Consider the following 19,346-nt stretch of genomic DNA (forward strand, 5'->3'; position numbering starts at 1 on the left):
CTTTAAGAGCCTCTTGTGCCGCCATGTTTCCACAGCAGCCCCAGCAGATGTGTATTTCTTATTTAGCAGTGACAGCTTATATGTAAACAAGGCCCTCATGTGTTAATAAAACAAAGAAGGAGGACGAAACGGCAGAAAGAGTGGTTCACTTGAGGAACAGAGAGAGGTGCTAACATCCTATTAACATCCTTTCCGTTCTGCAAACGCCACTGTACTCATGTAACACACCTGGGGAAATTTCAATGTGCCGTCTCGCCTTTAGATGTCACACATTTTCTCCACACTGGACCTTGAAATATATCACTTTTAAGACAGGTTTCTGAGGAGAATGTGACACACTCACACAACGACGTCTCCATGTAGTTTATAATGTGAATTAGAAATGGATTTATATCATCGAACAGAGTCATCTTTATGGGAAAATGAAGCGGTATTATCCTCTAGGCACATGGCAAACTGAAGAGAAACTGCTGTGGCTGAAGGAATGTAACACAGAATAAACCATCAGGTGTGTGTATGTGTTGGGGGGACGTGCATGCTGTTCGTCGCATGAGACAGTTGGTAGTAAATGGTTGGCAAATCAAATCTGGTCTGGCATGAGCGGCTGCCCCGAGGATAAACATGAGATCTGGTCTGAACGTTTACTGGCTCACATTTTACAGACTCCTGCTCCGTGTAATGCTGTTTGAATTTTCCGAGGCTGACGGAGACGGGTGCTGTTGTTTACGTCAGTCAGTCTATGAAGAGGTTGAAGAAGTGAACTCTGCGAGTTTAATCAGTCCCGTATACTGAAATCACTGTACTGTGATCCAGACAAAGTAAAGGTGGGGGAGTGTTAATAAGTACATTTCATCAAATGCTGATTTGTGTCATTCTTTTATTATTCTGCCACTTAAAGATCCAGTATGTGAGAATTAGTGACATCTAATGGTGAGACTGCAAAACGGTGGTGTGAGAGTCTTGCTTTAACGCAACAAAAACCAAACTATTATTTTATTTTAGAGCAATTATACACTCATATACATATTTATGAGTATAGTTTATTCAAATTCTGCTAATCAACCTTCCTTTAAAATAGACACTGGACCTTTTAATACACATAAATATTAGCATAAATATAAGTTCAATCTCGTGAGGGTCGAGAGGCTGCTGGTGCTGGTGACAAAGGGCGAAAATACCCGAAACCCAGGTCCTTTCGCTGCAAGGCAACATTACTAACCACTACTCCGCTGTGTGACTGATTATGTTCATCTACAGCGCTACCAATTTTGTGAGAACGTGAGAACAGGGTCCCACGGAAATAGTCTGCAACGAAGCTGCAGCATTAAAAAACTGTTAATGATTAAATAAATTAAAAACATTGGTGGATGAGATTGTAGGTCCCTAAACACCCTCTACTTTGACACCTATTTTGTGACTGGACTTCATTCTACCAAATTCATTCCGTTATTCTTTCTATGATTCTTTGAAGGCCAGTTTCCCACTGAACTGGGTTTTAAAAATATCTGTTCAGGGACAATACAGTTGCACATTGAAGGGCAGTGACATATCACAGGAAACACATACAAAAGTCAAATTCAGCGTTAAACTACAAGCATCAAATTTAGTCACAATGATTCACAATTAATGTTAATGAAGCCACTGTTCTGTCTGAAATATTGTGGGGAAAAAACAAAAAACTAAAAAGACATTTTAATCATCAAGAGTCAATTTATTTTCATATTCTAAAATTCAAAGGACATAACAGGATTTGAGAATAAATCCAAGGTTGAGTGCACAAAAATGTTTCACTGCAAGCGATTATGTACAAGAATGAAATCAACAAATCTGTACAGAATTCAACAGGTACTGCATTAATATTTAGAGTCGACTTTTTGAACCTAATAACGTAGACTAGACTGGACTTAGATTCATTTGTAGTAAAGGTATTATTATTTTTTTCAAACACATCACATTAATTCATTTACATTTTTAGTGAACTTTTGTTTTTTTTTGCTGAATTATAAGTTCACTTTTAGTGCATTAAGGATCACTTGATGTTTGTTGGTTTTTCACCCATTAAAGATTATATCCCGTCGAGCTAATGCTACACGGCCTCATAAACGGACCTGTTAACATTAACCGGCAAAGGGAGAGCAAAACCAAACAAACATCGTCCCCATCTGTTTGCCCAAACGTGCCACCCATTAATACATTGGCTAGCAATTACAATTTGATTGTACCATCATCGTATAATTAACGTGAACATTAGTGCGTCATATGAACATTAAAAGTCTATGGTAAATCCTTAAATTGTTTGACTTGCAGCACAAAGAATAGCTGCCATAAACATTTGGCAAGATTTTTTTTTTTTTCTTCTGTCAAGCAGGTAACCTGTAAGGAACTCTCTGTTCAACAAGTTATACAGAAACACGACTTTAACCAGCATGGAAATTATTATGACAACTAGTTAAATATTAGGGCCGGGTGATACAAACACATCCTCGTAAAGATCATTGTGTAATACATTTTTTTTTTTGTCGGTGTGGTTGCGTATATTGCTTGAACCTTGGGGTATTTGCTTGCGGGTCCTAGTTCCTCACATCTGTTGTCAGAGCAATTTGTTTTAGACGGAAATCTGTTAATTTTCAGACAAAGACGACAACCAAACAGTCGCGTATTTGTCAACAAGGTAGGTTCGTGATGCGTCAGAGAAAAGCGAGTGGTAATATGAGTAATAGTTCATTGATTTTGAGCCACTTTTGATCATCACAAGCGATGTAACTCACCCAGCCCTACTTTAACTCGACCCCCCCGTGACGCTTCTCTCCTCCCAGTGTCAGTCCATGAATCAACACAGCATTCTGCTGGAAATATTCCTCTACTGAATACAAGATACAATGGATTTGAAAGCTATAATTCAGTTCAACACTATGCGTGCTATAGAAGAGAAGGCAAAAAACACTCACTATCAGTTTTTAAAGAAAACTCAAATATGAAATTGACCATTTCTCATAACACCGATGAGTTTAAATACATGAGTTACACAATTTTCTTTTCTGTTCTTTTGTTTTTTTTTCCTTCCAAACCTTCAGTAGGGAATAACGAAAGTGCTCTTGGTCAAACCTGTAAAAAAATAATTTATACACTCCCTTGTCATCTCACCGGAGGGTTTGTCACAAAATGGTTGACAACTGTTTTGCTTATTGATGGTCCTCCCCCCAGTCTCTCCGCAGCTTCTTGCCCTCACCGCCCGTTGGTTGGATTAGTTGTCATTTGTTAAAAGGAAGGCAGGCGGGCAGAATGACGGTGGAACAGGCTGGGCCCGCTAAAGGCTCCGCCACCTCTCCCTCCAACTCTGTCCATGTTCCTTTCTCTGGGCTGTAGCAGATGGTAGAAGACTTATAGGCTCCCTGAGGAAAACAAAAATAAAGTCATTCTCGTCATTACTCTTAATGCTGTTTGGATTTGTAACCAGGGGCGGGGGGCCGGGGGGGGGGGGGGGGGGGGGGGGATGTGATCAAAAAGCAGGGGAAATTTTAATGTAAAAGTCTGCAGATTTTTTGAATACTTTGTTAACAAAGTCCATACAAAGCTTAAGGATTTTGAAGTGCGCCACACTGTTGCAGTGGAGAGACATGATTCTTCATTACAAGACCGCATGGGCTCTTAATGTTTTTTGATTTAATGTCACATTCACCGGCCTGATGCAGTACAATAAGCACCAATGTATGTTCATTCACACCTAAAAATAGGTTTCTAAAATTAAAGTAGTGGGCTGTTTTAATAAATTACTAAGTTTGTAACTGTGAATGAAATGTCATGTGACACTTAGAGACAGACTCTAAGCCTTGCTGGCTTCACATCCACAAGTCCTGTGGACAAAAACTGGATTTGGAATGCTGACAATCATTATATACGTGAAGCATGTGACTCAAGCGCTCACTGAAGATCCAGTTTAGAGTTAAGTGGTGCGCTCAGGAGAAAGGAACACCTCTAAATGAACAAGAATGCCACATTTTCATCATGTTTTAGGTTTCACTATTGCACTTCTAACCACACCATAACACTGCTGGCACCAGTGTGGAGATTTAACACCACCAGCTGTTTATCTTGATGAACCAACTCCTAATATTCACATAATGGTGTGGAAAAGTGGAGGGAAATGTGTAAAAATGAGTAATAAATGAGCAGATTCTCTCACAGTAAGAGAAAACATGTGCAACACTTGGATGAAACAGAAGTACGGTGAGTTTACCACCATTCGGGTAATAAGTGTGATTGAAAGAAGTATCAGGGTAATTTCTGAATGAGTCAGTGTTGTAGATGACGTATTATATGATTTGGAACAATACAGTTATATTTGTACACCGTGTCTGAGATATGCAGGGAGAAGAATGATGTATTTCATTTTCTGTGTAAGTTACATTAGCAAGACCGAGAACTAGGAAAAGTCACAAACGTGAAAAAACGTGTACTATAAAAATAAATAAAGTACCATGCTCCAGCTGTAACCTCCCACGAGGAAGATGCTTTCATCCAGAACTGCACAGCCCGGCCCACTGCGGCCCTCCAGGATGGGTGTCTGCAGGATGTTCCACTGGTCAGCTTTGGGGTCATAACACTCTACCAACATCACGTCTAGATGAGAGAAACCTGTGAGAGCGCGAGGACAACTGTGTTAGAATAATGCCGTTTGTGCATCTTAACATGTCAGTAGTAAATCAGTTGTTTGACTATAAAAACCCTAAAATATTTTTCTTCTAACTCGCACGTGAACCGAAACATGTCTGCCATAATAAAAAACACTTTGGGCTATCTATGTGCTTTCTTCTGTTTTATCAGGGGGTGGGGGATTATGGGTAAAACCAAGTCATGTGACCATGTCACAGCCACAATATGCAATTAAAGGTCCAGTGAGTATGAAGTAGTGACATCTAACAGTGAGACAAGTGGGGGACTCCGTTGCTCACCCTGATGACGAAAATCTGATGACCTTTGCATACCAGAGAGGATGTAGACCACTCTCACACTGTCTCGACTGTTTCCTCATTAGTTTGTGAATTAGGTTTATGTGGGCAGCATATATAATATTACAAGAATAACATCATTATTGAAAGCAAAGACGATCACCTGTAACCTGTGATTAGTAGGACTTTATTCTCAAAAGGTTTGTCTATTTATGCTGCTGAAGAAACACGCTGGCACAAAATGGTGGCCTACAAAAAGCAAGGCCTTTTTCTGAATTATCGTTCATGGAAAAGGATTTCTTTCCTCAGGCTTTTATTTTGAAGTGATACTCCAAACATACTTATTACCATATTAAATGTCTCCCAATAACCACTCCTAAATGTTACAGAGTGAACCTTTAAATACGGTCTTAACCACTTTCATCTGGATGCTTTCATGTCTCTCAGGGACTCCAAAGCCTTATTTGATTAAAACTACATGATCCTGCTTTTCAAATGTAGCTGGACCAAACAGACAAAACAAACAAACAAACAAACAAACAAACAAAAAGATCAATCTGAAAACCCTTTTCCGTTGATTTCCTGAAACGCTCGAGCACTTACCTTTCAAATGGTTTCCACCAATAGCATATAGGCGGTCATTCATTCCTGCCAGGGCATGAATAGCGCGCTTTGTGTTCATATCCTGTTTCCGAGCCCACACATCCATTACGGGGTCGTAACAGTAGAGCCAGGACACATACTCTCCATTGTGAACTCCTCCTGCAACAAGTAACCACACGATTATGTCTATAAAACCTGTGCTGAAATACATGGAGCACTGTAGATGCACTGTAGATGCCGAAATGACATGTATCTGTACACTGATCTGCAAAAGTCATGCTTTCCTTTATTATTTATTACAAATGCCAGGTGACAAATGACCTACAAACTATAACTATCTGCGTATATTCATACTAAACAGAAGAACACGCTTACAGAAAAGCTTATTGGCTCTTTTTGAACCAGAACCTTTGTTGCTGGCTTAACATTTTTATTTTAATAGTGCGTCATAGTTAATGGTGCCTCCTCCAGTCAGCGCTATTCAAGCACAGAGCTGGCGCCTTTGTTCCCTTCTTTCAGTTTTACACTGTAATCACCGCCGTGGTGAATAATCCAGCACACTAGTCACGTCATAAAGTTCACCAGTGATTCACTGATAGTCAGCTCTTGGAAGGGGGGGGGGGGGGATATTGATTAATGACTCTCTGCGTTAGTGTGATAAATCTTTGACTGAACATAAAGATGTCATAGATTTGTACATTTTACAATAATGGTAAGAAAAATAAGCGTAACAATACCCTGAAACTCCATTGGTTACAGCATTTTGTAAATTATGTTCCCATTTAGAGGGAAAAAGACGATGAAACACAGCACAGGTGAGCAGACACCGGAGTGATTGACAGCTGGTATTGTCCAATAGGAGCCTGGTTGCAGTTGATGTTTGTAAATAACCTTAAAATGGCACCGGTCATTTTATGACAAGGCTTCAAAATCAGATTCTTATAAGTTACTAGTACAGCCGTCAAACACATGCAATAATGCCTTATGAAAAGATGTTGAATTATCGTATGACAATCAGACAATGACTTTTCAGCTGATAAATAGAGGCTACGCGTTGCACATCCGGCACATTATTTTTCCAAAGAAGAACAAATGTGATTGAGCGAGCGTCAGCTTCTCTTCTGACCTGATATGTAGATCTTGCCATTATGTATAGCTCCTGCGTGGGCAGCCAGCGGCTGAGGCAGAGACGACACATAGTTCCACTCGTTAGTCTCCAGGTTGTAGGACTCCACGCTGGAGAGGTAGCCCGTCTCGTTCCGACCGCCAATCACGTACAGGTGCTTCTCCAGGCGGCAGGCGAAGAAACTGGCTCTCCTGAGGAGCGGGTGTCAAACAGACAACATCATTAAAGTGGCAATGACAAGGTTTTCTGAGTGGAAAGGAAATTATTTGGGGGAAAAAGATCATAATTAAGACTCTCCATCTCTCGCTCTCTTTAGTTTAACAGTTGAGGTGTGAAGAGTTACATGTTTGTCAGGTGTGACCAGCTGTTAAACACCACAGCAATGATATTTATTCATTTATCTATTTAGCATAAGAAATGTTTTTTTTTTTTACTACAGTTACTATAAATACTGTACATTTTGCTTAAACTGTGCACAATATGAAAAAAAAAACCTTGTCATTTCAAAAGTCTTTTCTTATTTCCCTCCATTTATAGGACAAAACAATCAGTTTACAATTTACAAACAATGATTAGTTTGCAAAGACTGCTAAAAATTCCATCCTATGATGCTTATACCTACTTGCCGCCCATTGGAAACCTTGCATTTGGAGAACATTGAACAAAAACACTGATCCAACGGAAAATATCATTTAAAACCTTAATACATATGAATGCATGAATAGACGAAACCACATCCAAATACAAGTAGACTCACCTCTCTTGCATGGGGGGCAACTGTATCCAACTGTTAAATCTGGGGTCATAGCGGCTGACAAAATGAGTGCTGTGCTTTCCTGCAAGAACAGACACAAACCAATATTAGAAAAGAAAAGTACTTCATTAAGTTCAGGTTCATTTAGCAAAGTCTTGAATGTTCTCTGATAATGTATGTTGCTAAATAAACCCTGCTGATTCCATCACGCGTAGCTCACTGAAACTGGGCTGTTGTATTTTATTCCACAGAAAAAGCACCATTAACACGTCCAAACCACAAACACAAACATTTGAGTCTTGATAACTGTTTTCTGTGCCTATTATTGACTAGAGAGTGCTGTGTGTCCACTTAGAGCTGACCTGGTTGCAGAATGAGTGTTTGAAACGCTCTCTGTGAAAGTGCTACATTGGCTCTGATGGGGTTCCATGGCTAAAACTGCTCACTACGCACAGTAAACACTGGCAATTTTTTGCTGTGTGAAGTCAGTCAGGGAAAGCGAGACGTTCAGTCAGTGGTGTTACGTTACCATTGGGGTTCCACTGGTCTTCTCCACCCAGCAGCATCAGGAAGTTCTCCACCTCCACCACGCAGTGATGAGCGCTGTTGTAAGGCATTACTAGGAGAGACAGGAAAATCAAAGGTGTTAGATGTATAAGAGTAACTATAATACATAAAGTCAGCGTCAGGAAAAGAAATCTGGCCATTTAACAACTATATTTGAGGGTATAATTGTATAATACAATATCACTGCCACCTGTACTATGGACAAGCCTCACTAGACTTAGGTTTAATCTAATAATAAGTCTAATAAAAATAACACTTCCCCCTTTAACACCAAAACGTATCGCAGAAGACACGTTTGCGCAAAATTCCATCTGTTTCTGAAAGATGAGAAGTTGCAAATCAAAGCCAACGTGTGCTTATTTTGGTACATAAAGAAAAAAACTCAAACAAATGTTACATTCAATATGTTTTGTACTGTTCAAAATTTCCCATTTGACACACAAAAGCTGGTGTTCATGTATGTTACGTGCCAGGGTGCCGTGTGAGACATCCTTTTTCCTGTGTGTGCTGTGTGCTTTGTGGGTCCGCCCATTCTGCTTGTTCCACAGGTGCCTCCAATTCAGCAATCAAGCTGTGGACTTAAAAAGCTGTGGAACAGCTGGAATGGTGCTTGCTTTCTTTGGGGCCATGTGAGCTTGCAAGCCGCTGAGGGTATTTTTTGGGGGGGTTTGTTTTTTTTACTGTTTGGGAAGCTGTTTGTGTGTGTGTACTCCATTCAACCTTTTTTTCTAATTACCAATGGTACATGTGATACTTTCACTCGTGGAAAAAGGGTGCATTTTTTTTACTTTTGTGGTTTAAGTTTGGTTTGATCTGGCTGTTTAAGTGAATGGTGTCTTTCTCTCTGCTGTAGGCCAATCGGCTACTTTTGGAGCAGCTCATTTTAAATTTAACATTATGCTTATTCATTGTAAATAATCTTTTCTGTTTTTCCCTGCCTTTCTTCTTTTAAAATATCCAGAGGTTTTGTTTTTACCTTTTTACTCCCCGCATCCCCTGGACTTTACGGGGACCACAGTGTTTTTTTTTAAATAAAACTTTTTGTTTTTCTTCATTTTAAATACTCTGAAAAGTTATTCTGGAAAAATAGGCAAAAGCACTTACTCACAAGACATTCTCTGGTGCTTTTATGGTTAAAATAAGCAACAACAAAAAAAGTTCAGATGGACAATTTGGGGCTTAGATGTTAAGGGGTTAAATAAAAAAGAACCCACTGATCCACATTGTCTAGATTTAATTCTACCACCTTAGTTTATTTGATCATTACATTTGCGTCCCACAAATTCAACGACACATGTACACCTGTCAGTTTATTAGATAAACATTGCTAAAAGTAATGGAGTCTAAAACAACAGTCCTGCAACAAATCCCGCCTTAATGATGGATATAATGTTTAGTTTTTATTGAAACCATCTTTTTTTTGTGTTTTTTTTTTTGGAAAAGCTGTTGATTCATCTTTGTGGTCATATTGTCAGGCTGCGTTCGTGATGACACTAAACGGAACAATCACACATGGACAGATGTGGCTATTATTTGGTCTTCATATTAATGAGCGCGGGCTAAATAACAGACATATTTTTGTATAATGCAATATAGTTCAGCTGGCATCACAAACTACAGCCTCCGAAATCATCCCACAGTCGAGTGAGCACCTCTCTTAAACAACTGCAATAAAAACTGAACATTAAAACCTTTATGAAGGATGATTTATGGCGTTATAGCTGAATGTATCAAATAAGCTGGCGCCTGAATGTGTGTGTGTGTGTGCTGACAGGAAAAGTTACATCTGTCCTAAAACGAACAACTTTATCAATGAATTTTTATTCTTAAATTAATTGAATCAACAACAACAATAATAATAATAAACAGTACACCCACATCTCAAGTAGAGGTCGACTGATGTGGGTTTTTCCTGTGGCTTATGATATTAGTGATATCAAATTATAACTAAATGTTTAATATTGTCAAATAATCATTTGGATCATAGACTGTATATAATATAATAAATGGGCACATGTTACCTCAGCTTAGTCAATCAGCAAGGAAGAATATACTGAAAAGCCTCCAGGGGGCGACTATGCTGGTTGCAAAAAGAACTTAGTTTGAACAGAAGTCGATGGGAAAATGAGCTTCCACTTCTTTAAATGATGTATCCATTAAACAATTCATGATAAAGTACAGTGCATATGAGTGGACGCCAGTGTGACTGACAGCTGGTATTGTCCAATAAGACCTCTCATCTTTGCCAAACCTCAACATGGCATGATTTCTGAGCTTTAAATCAAACTTCAGATTCTTATGGGTGATGTCAAGACCGGGGGCCAATTGTTCAATATCTTAGCAACATGTATCTGTAAGTGTTTACAGAACAAAAATGTGAAAGTGTCCCTCTAACTAACCTCTATTGTTTCACAATGTGGAACAGCATTTAAACATTTCACAATAAAAAAGGGTTCATGTTATTAGAAAGTCTACACAATATTATCTCTTCTCTAGTGCTTTTTCATGTGACATCTGGTACCGAATTTAGGTTTCCCCCACTCATTCTATCTAGCATTAATATATGCCAAAGCAGCTATTAATCAACTACATCCTATAATACGAATGAGATGACACTGTACATCATCTTTGCACAAGTTATCATAAACTGCTACGGGCCCTCAGACGGAGCAGGACCCCTCATGGATAATATTCCCTCTTGTGTCTATGTTTTTGTGTTCCCCCCTTCTCTTCCTCCATCTTTTTTTTTTTTTGGTGAAGTGACCCCATTGAGATGTAGAGAAATGGTCTTAGGTGACAGTCATAATGAACATGATCGTGTTCACTCAATAAATCTCAGGCCCGGTGCTTTTTGAGCACAAATCAGTGGAATGTTAAAGCCCACCTGTCTGTCTCCATCAGTCATTTCCACTGTCACCTCTCCACCGCCTGATGGATCACAGTTGCAGCAAAATTAGACAGCCTTGAATCTCATTTCTTTCCTATTGGTCTCCCCCTGCAATCTCACTCTGGCGGGCTGACATGTGCCGGTCCTCTCCATGGGAGGGGAGTCTCAGAAGGGAACTAATACCACATACGCTAAACACAGATTTATCTTGAATGAGGTGGGGGGGATTAGGCTGTTTGCCTCTGGTGCACCTCAAAGACAAGTGCCATATGACTGGCAAATTCCCTTACATGCTATTTACATTATCATTCAGTCAGCAGTATATAGGACATGGACGGGTGGCTTCTTATTTGATGTCTAGTGAATTGCACTCATACCAAAAATCATCTCGTGCCCACGTGAAAAGGAGATTATCGCTTTACAGTATGTTGCAGGCGACAGTGTGAGGACATTTTGCTTCTACAGGTGCCACAGATACAGGTGAGCAGTGGCATAAATAAACACAAGGCTCCACTATCCGTAAAATAAAACATGATATATATATTTAATATACAGTATATCATGATATATTCTGAATTATAATCTATAAAAAAGAGTACTACACATTTGCCCCAAATTTTCCACTAAGCCCAGAGGTGAGCAGCCATAGGAGGGCAGGATGAGCACGTCCTCCATGAGATGGACGCCATCACTCCAGTCTACAGTGAGCTGCAGGGCTCACTAGAGGGAGTCAGAAACCTCTGCATAGAGGCACATTTGGGGTCGCTTGAATGACTCCACAGCTAATGCACCACTGCTGCTCCAGCTCTGACGTGCTTTTTTTTACCACCATTACAATTGCGTCCCACTGAGCTGCATTCCTTTGTTCCAGGCCACGCTGTGTGGCCGACGTCCATTTCCGAGCGTGACACTTTCATATCAGGACGTGGCGAAGGAGAGGAAGAGAACAGTCCAGGGTCTGTGGCTGAGGCAGTGCCTGCCTTTGTCTCGTGTTTGTCCACGCTGCCGTGGGTACACTAGATGGCAAACTTTCCACTAGAATCACCCGGCAGGAGCAGCAGCAGCAGCTACATCTCACACTGAGAGAGATCAGATTCTCCCCAAATTGTGTTGATGAATGTCTTAATCAAAGGCTGTCCCTCTCAGGTTTCGCCTCATTGAAAAGTTATGATTGAATGTTAATAATCTTCTATTCCACGTCCATTGTGTGGACTACATCAGGTGGTCATTGATGTGTTAAGGGATGATTTTGCAGTTTTGTCCTTCCACTTGGCCACGGACCATTTGAGTGTTAACTTTTTAGTTTTGAGTGATGGAAATCCCTATTGACCTTTTGCTTTCTGCAGTTTATACCCAGGAGTGTGACTTTAATGAGAAAATGACAATATAAACACCAGTGAGCTTCGGGCTGTTGTGTATGCATGCCTCCTTTTAATGGAATGCACCCCAAATGATTTAGACAAACAGGAGTGTACAACAAAAACAAGATGACTGCCAACAAATGCTATTTGAGCACAAAAAGGAACCAGTTCCAGCAAAGGCTGCTGCTGAATTTAAGACCCAACAACAGAAACATCACACCTGAATTAAGAGCTCGTGCCACACAGTGAGAAAATAAACTGCACAGTGCCGAGCTGACAGAAAACAGACCTGTAATGTGTATAAATGGAAAGAGGCTGCTGAGATATCACTCCAGCCCAAACAAAAGGACAAAAACTCGATATGTCCAGCAATGATGATGCAAAGGACAAATATAGTTTGCTATTAGCTCGCGTTTGACCTTTGCAATATGGCAACATTGTGGTGAGCCTCAAAAGGTCAAGGAAGACAGAGAGAAGACAGGGAAAGGTATAGGTGTGTTGTGTCGGGATGTGTTTCTAAATTCCCAAAGGATTACGATGTGTTCTCCATAGATATTGTTTCCCCTTTTGAACAGAATAATTATTTTCTGTGAACTTGTGGCATCTTGTTTTCATTATAATATCATGAAATCAATATAACAAAATAGCCTGACAAAAATACCCCTACAGGTTTTGGGATACCTCTTTATTTTCTGTTATTACCACTATTATTTTTTGTTTAGTCCATTACAATCACCTATCTATTGATTATTTGTATAAGCAATACAGCTGCTGTCTTCCTGACCTTATCTGTTGGCATTTACTTCACCTGATACAAACCTGATATCAATAGTGACACCAGGTCAACAGGTTAATCCCGTGCTGTGTATTAGTATGGATCGGTGTAATTCGATGCTGCACATTGATGAATGTGCGCAAACAATCAAGCTAAATTTTAAATGGCGATGAGATGTCATTCATTATAGCACTAGCTCTGCCACAATAGATCATTACACTCAAGTAAATCTCATCATGCATCCTGCCAGCATATTTCAGCAAAAACAAGAGAAACCGGGCATGAAGCTCCACAGTGCTGTAAAGTCACGCTCTGATTCAAAACTTATATTAAAAGTGATAGTGATACATTATTACCTGAAGGATTTAGGGAACTCCTTCCACTCATTTTCGGTGGAAATTAACCTGTGTTAAAGTCATCCATAGGAACAACTACTTCTCATCATAAAATCCACTAACACACGATGCCCCGGGTTAAAAGAGGAAAAAGGAGGGAGCAACGCTTTTGGTACTCACTTGTGAGGATCTTCCATGTCTTTTTCTCGTCGTCATAGTACTGGACCAAATTGCTGGGGAGACGATCGGGTCCAGGAGGCAAACCACCCACCAGTAACAGCATTCTCTTACTGGAACGGATTCTGTAATGTCAAAAGTGTGGGTGTGTTGACAAGTGTTTGGAAAGAGGAGAAAGAAAACAGGTATCAAGCCTTGACATAAAACATCCAAAGGCTAAAATTAACAAAAACCTGCAACCTCTGAATCCTTTATTTACATCATTCATTTGACATTATTAACAGAGTGTGTTTTAATTGTTCACTTAGTGTGTGAAAAATAAAATAAATGCATGGTTAGATACGTATCGCATCCTTGTCCGACTACAACCACAGAAGTTGAGACTATACAATTAGGCAACGTGCGTCCATGTTCATTATAATTAACCAAAAAAAAATTGCTCTCCACCGCACTTATCCTTTTGATGTGTTATTGAACAATTATTGCACTCTAAATATATCTTTTCAATTAGCTGTGAAGCGAGGACAATCCTGCAGGGTGCCACGCTGGAGGCTAACGGCACAATTGACTACATAAACCTGCCTATACGACGTCTCCGTTTCATTGGCTGCAGTGATTCATGTGACATCACTGGGCCAGTCATGAGATATTTCCCACTGTTTGTATATGATGTATAACCTAAAAGCTGCACACTTTACTCTACATTAATGCCCATTATCTGGCTCCTAATGGATTTCAACACAAGTCCACCAATTAATCACAATATACTGTAAAAAGATTAAGAGTAGCTGGCCTTTATATCCAGACACATTTTTTCCTCCAGTTTCATATTTTACTTTTTAATGCATGGCTAAATCACCATTGTCTCGGTAGGTTCTTCCTGCTACTGGCCCACTCAGAAGTGTTTGGGGGTTATTCATATGCAAATGAGCCCCTGGACATAGATAATAATGATTAATTGAGAGGAGAGAAACGGTGGCATGTGAAACTAATTATGAGGATTCCTGATTCCCTGCTCATTTAGGTCCATATGTGGGAATAGATATGTTAGTGGGATAATAGAGGAAGAGATACGTGTAAAATAATTCTACTTTGACCTGATAGCATTATTTAAATATCTGAATACAGATGCCCACACTGAAAACAATTTTTCCTGACTCGACCAACAGACTACAGTCAGCTGACGACAGCACTAACCAGTCAACTTGGTGACAACACAGACAAGCCCCTCAAAGTGCTCATCGGGACAAACAGGAAAGCAAACCATCCATGGTCTGCTTTTTGTGAGAGTGAGACACAAGCCTCTAACCTGAATAACATAACATTGCCATTTAAAAAAGAAAAAAATGTTATGCAACACTTTTTCCTATATATCCCACCTGGATATACTTTTACTTTTATACTAGATTTCCATTGACTGTGTTATATTCCTGTTTGTCTGGGCCTTGTACTTACATCATAATTGTTATGTAATTGCCATGTAATTCTGGTATAAATCTAATTATATCATTTCAAAATTGAATTCACGAGAGTTCCCACAAATCAAATTCATAACTTTCATCTGGTTTGTTGCGTCTTGTCTGCACAGATTAGAGAGCAATTACACAGATGCGTGAGGAAATAAAAGAGGGTTTTTTTTCCCCCCCTTCACCAAAACATAAGGTAACATTGTAATTACGAATACAGTGTAGCATCAACCCTTCTGACAGCTGGGTAATATTTTACAGGAAGAACCCCCCTCTGCTGTCATTACCTGTGCCTCAGAGTGCCTCACACCTCTCACTGACCACCCACACAAGCACTGGGACCAAACATTGAGTGAGTGGGAATTTAATTTAATCACCTTACATCCATCTTGGATGTTTGTGTTTGTCTTGTGCTTACCTGCTGGCCATAGTCTGCCTGCAGTGCTGCCTGAAGGGCATCAGGTGGTAGTTCATGGCATCCAGGAGTAGTTTCTGGCACACAGGGTCACTCCTCATGAAGTCAACAGACTGCACCCTCTCCACCAGCTCTGGGGCAGGTATGAGGGCGAAACGCAGCCTCTTCATAAGGTCTGGTGCATAGTGCATGCGAGTCTCCCGGTCATGCTCCAGCCAGAGGACTGACATCTGGAAGAGAGCCAGCTCTGACTCCACCGGGGGTGGCAGAGCATCTAGCATGGCACACATCTCCTCAAAGTTCAGCAGAAGCACATCCTCCACCAGGTACTTGTTGGCCAGCTTCTTGGTCTCATCGAGTCCATGGAGCGCTGCAATCTTGCAGATCTGCTTATAGTTCTGCACGGAGATCTGGTCGTTGAGGAACTGCACGCTGAGCTTAGTAATCTGGGGGACGTTGAGGATCTTGCTGACTGACAGCACCTCTTCCACTGTGTCCAGGGAAAGAGTCACGTTGGCAGTGTAGAGGTACTCCAGCACTAATCGCAGTCCAATGGAGGAGCAGCCTTGGAGTACCAGGTTGTTGATGGGCCTGGCACTGGGAGTCACCAGCTTGTCATCAGGAGAAGATGATGGGGTCCCACTGCTGCCCTGGTCCCCTTTGCTCCCCTCATTGTTGATCACATTATGGGAGGCGAAGAGGGATCTGAAATACTGGGAGCAGGACGCCAGCACAGCTTTGTGGCAGTGGAACTGCTGTCCCTGGGCAGTGAGAGTCACATCACAGAAAAGCTGTTTCCTCCATAAGAGATTGAGCCCGTGCAGCAGGGTGTCACTGTGTGTTGGGTCAAAGGTGGATGTTCTATCACCCGATCTGGACATGACTTCCTGACTGTGAACGCCACCTAGGCAACAAATAAACCATGCAAGCCATTTACCTCAGGTCATTTATTTGCACAACACTACATGCAGCCCTACGGATGCTTTCACTCAACTGTCACAATAGGAATAAACGATTTCTTGAATAAGTTATTGAATAGAACGCGCGTCCATCCAGCAGGGTAGAACCGGTGCCACGTCAGGCGGCGACAACCTACATCCACCAGCACCAGCACCACCGCCGCCGCCGCCACTGCCGCGGATGCAGCCGCTTTCAACTTCGCGCTGTGGTCGTAAAGCAGCAAACAAAAACGCAGTAGTTCCCACAGCGTGCCACTCTTATTCATTCTCAACCCGAGCACCGGATGATCTTAATGGAGGCTGAGGTGTGAAGGGCGCAGTCAAAACAAAACAGCCAGGAGGATACGGACGGAGATGCTGCTGCAGCTCGGTGGCGCGGCTGAAGTTGTCGGATGAGGGGGGAAAAAAGGAGACGGACAACATGCAGCATTCAGCCAACACTTATCCCCTCTCCTATCTCCCTGCACACCCACACAACGAGGACATTACACACGGCATAGATTTACGGAGTCGTACGAAAGCAATTAGTTTGTCTGAGTGCAAGCCGAGCAGCAGCGGCACGTTTTCGCTTTTAGTCGACCCGAGAGTTACGCGGACGTGAGTACCGAAAAAAAATATTCCGAGCAATGCAGAAGTTACATGTAACATGCATGCCTAATGTTTCCAGTAGCGGCACAAAGGCTATTTTAAGGTGCGTAATGTGCGCAAACTTGGCACAAGCGTGTTGCAACGTTGTCGCCAGATCCACTAAAAGCGCCTGTCACAACTAAATGATGTGAGCAGTTTGCCTGAGAAACTTACCTGACTTCAGCTCTTCACCAAAAAAACACCCACAGAAAGTAAGCTTCAGGTTTCCAATAATTTTCCTTTGTTCTCCTTTTGTAAGAAATGTCCTTTCTCCTTTTAAAAGTCTATGGTCGCTGGTGGTGCCTTAAAATAACCATGGAGTCCCAACTCTTAAAGTCACTATTTCAGGTTATTTGTTGACGTTGATCATTTGTTCTTCTGAATTAACAAGAAGTGTGTGAGTGTGTGAGAGGGAGCTGTGCTTTCTGCAAGAGAAGAAGAAGAAGAAATATACGTGTGACAAATTATGCTACCAAGAAACAACACATCATTATCCTTGGGCCTGGGGCTCAGTGAGTCGTAACGAGAGTAATAGGAAATCCACGGTTGGGGAGAGAAACGGTCGTGCATGGCCGGTGGAGAGAGACCATGCAGGGGTATGGATGCTGGAGAGACTCGCAAAATTATGGCTCAAGGCTATTGTAAAAACTGTCGAGCGTAAATGACTGCGATTTCAAACATCTATGGAAGAAAGAAAAGAGAAAGGGGGGAGAAAACCGAGTCTTTCCCTCGCTGTTATAGAGAGAACCGTCAAGTTTTAGTGCGCATTGCTAATTAGTCAATTTCTCTCTGCCTTCACAGCCCGACGACTTTGCTGCTGAGCTGAAACTGCTAATTTCTGGGACCAGCCTTTTTTTGGCTGTGAACTGGATGGATGAATGGCTTGTCTCGCACAAATGACAAAAAGCCCCTGCCTTAATCTCCATCGCCAAAATAACCCCTCATCTCATTCTGCTCCTGCTAGTCCTTCAAAAGAAGGTGCACAAACTCAAGTCTTTGCATAGAGTGTATTATAAACACTACATCATGTCCTTACAATGTTTATCATGTTTAATTAAAGCACATAACCCCCCCCCCCCCCATAATAAAAAAAAAGCTCTACACACACACACCCACACCCACACAACCAAAGTGATGGAAAGTTACGAAACAACATGCAGGAAAATGGAAGTTGCACACAGTATATACAGTGTTTGGATGCACTATTATCTCATCTGGTGCAGTTCATTGTTTCATGACCTGCAGGCCCAGCTGCAGGCCTGTAAACACAAAAGGGCTGAAACCCAATACAACATCCATCAGTGCACAGTAGTGTGGTGTAGCTATGTGAAAGTCCAGTTTGTAGATTTGGATTTCACATACCTCCATGTTTCCTCCACCAAAGCCCAGACTACCCATGAACAACTGCATCGCAAACAAGTCATAAACTGAAAGTCATCTTCTCAGATTAATGCATGTGTGACATTTTAAAGCCTTGCTATCAAGACATGTTCACATGCAATTAAATTAGGAGTGTGGCCTTGCACATTAGGGAATTAAGAGAATGCAATCCTGATTATTAGATAATTGCAGGATGGAAAACAACTGCCAATCAAACAATTTTAGACATGACTTATTAGGACAGAATAAGCTGTCAATTAAATAAAGAGCTCAGTTAGAGTAAAAAAAAAAACGAAGAAAAAAAAAACCCAACTTGCATGCAGGACTCCCGTGGGACCAGAAGTGACAGATACCTCACAAGTTATGAAATGACAGATAAGGATAAATGGGTTTGTTCATGTACTATGAAATAGAGCCACACCGTGCTATACTTGAAGCAATAACAGGCCACATATAGGCAGCTTTTATAACATCGCTGGGCATATATAACTTGCCGTCCTGCTAACGTGTGAGGCGACTGATTAGTGCGCCGCGTCTCAAACAATTATCACCACTCAAGGAAAACTTCAAGACTCGAGCATTAATTAGTGGTTTCTTTGAAACCACCGAGAAAGCAGTTTATGTATTGATGACGGATATTATAATTGTGTGGCCTCTCGTTTTGTGAGGCACTTGCCACTACGAGGCATCACAGCGCTTCACTGTATTTCACTCCGGAGTCGCACACTGTTATCGTTAGCAGCTCTCTGTTAGCACTACATTACCCGAGTCTCCAGCGAGCTATTCTAACGCAATAAAATGACCATTTCTAACTCTTTCAGCTCTTTGTAGCAACTCAGTCTCCTGAGGCCACTGGTCTTCAGATTGCAGGGCGTTTATGGTTGTAAGTTGTTGCAGTGTGCAAAAGGAGGGAGGGAAGGGGGGGGGGTCATCAGATAAGAGAGGAATTCTAGACTAATTAAACC

General features: G+C 41.2%; 1 protein-coding gene across 1 annotated transcript; it reads right to left on the reverse strand.

Moving 5' to 3' along the window:
* Window positions 1-1,720: 1,720 nt before the first annotated feature.
* klhl14 (kelch-like family member 14) lies at window positions 1,721-17,761 on the reverse strand. The gene is made up of 9 exons (XM_058648511.1): window positions 17,176-17,761; window positions 15,419-16,319; window positions 13,538-13,659; window positions 7,962-8,051; window positions 7,436-7,514; window positions 6,679-6,869; window positions 5,553-5,711; window positions 4,478-4,635; window positions 1,721-3,392 (listed from the first exon to the last, which is right to left on the reverse strand). The coding sequence occupies exons 2-9, from the start codon at window positions 16,294-16,296 to the stop codon at window positions 3,252-3,254; spliced, it is 1,818 nt and encodes a 605-aa protein (XP_058504494.1). The 5' UTR covers window positions 16,297-16,319; window positions 17,176-17,761; the 3' UTR covers window positions 1,721-3,251.
* Window positions 17,762-19,346: the final 1,585 nt, after the last annotated feature.

The sequence above is a fragment of the Solea solea genome, chromosome 1, assembly GCF_958295425.1.
Source record: "Solea solea chromosome 1, fSolSol10.1, whole genome shotgun sequence".
In the NCBI taxonomy this organism is placed as follows: domain Eukaryota; kingdom Metazoa; phylum Chordata; class Actinopteri; order Pleuronectiformes; family Soleidae; genus Solea; species Solea solea.

Excerpts from the sequence above, each read along its gene's own strand:
- klhl14 (XM_058648511.1), bottom strand. The coding sequence starts at position 16,296 with ATGTCCAGATCGGGTGATAGAACATCCACCTTTGACCCAACACACAGT. Across the intron at positions 8,052-13,537 it reads GACATGGAAGATCCTCACAA|TAATGCCTTACAACAGCGCT; the intron begins GTGAGTACCAAA and ends TGTCTCTCCTAG. Across the intron at positions 6,870-7,435 it reads TTGCCCCCCATGCAAGAGAG|GAGAGCCAGTTTCTTCGCCT; the intron begins GTGAGTCTACTT and ends CCCGCTCCTCAG.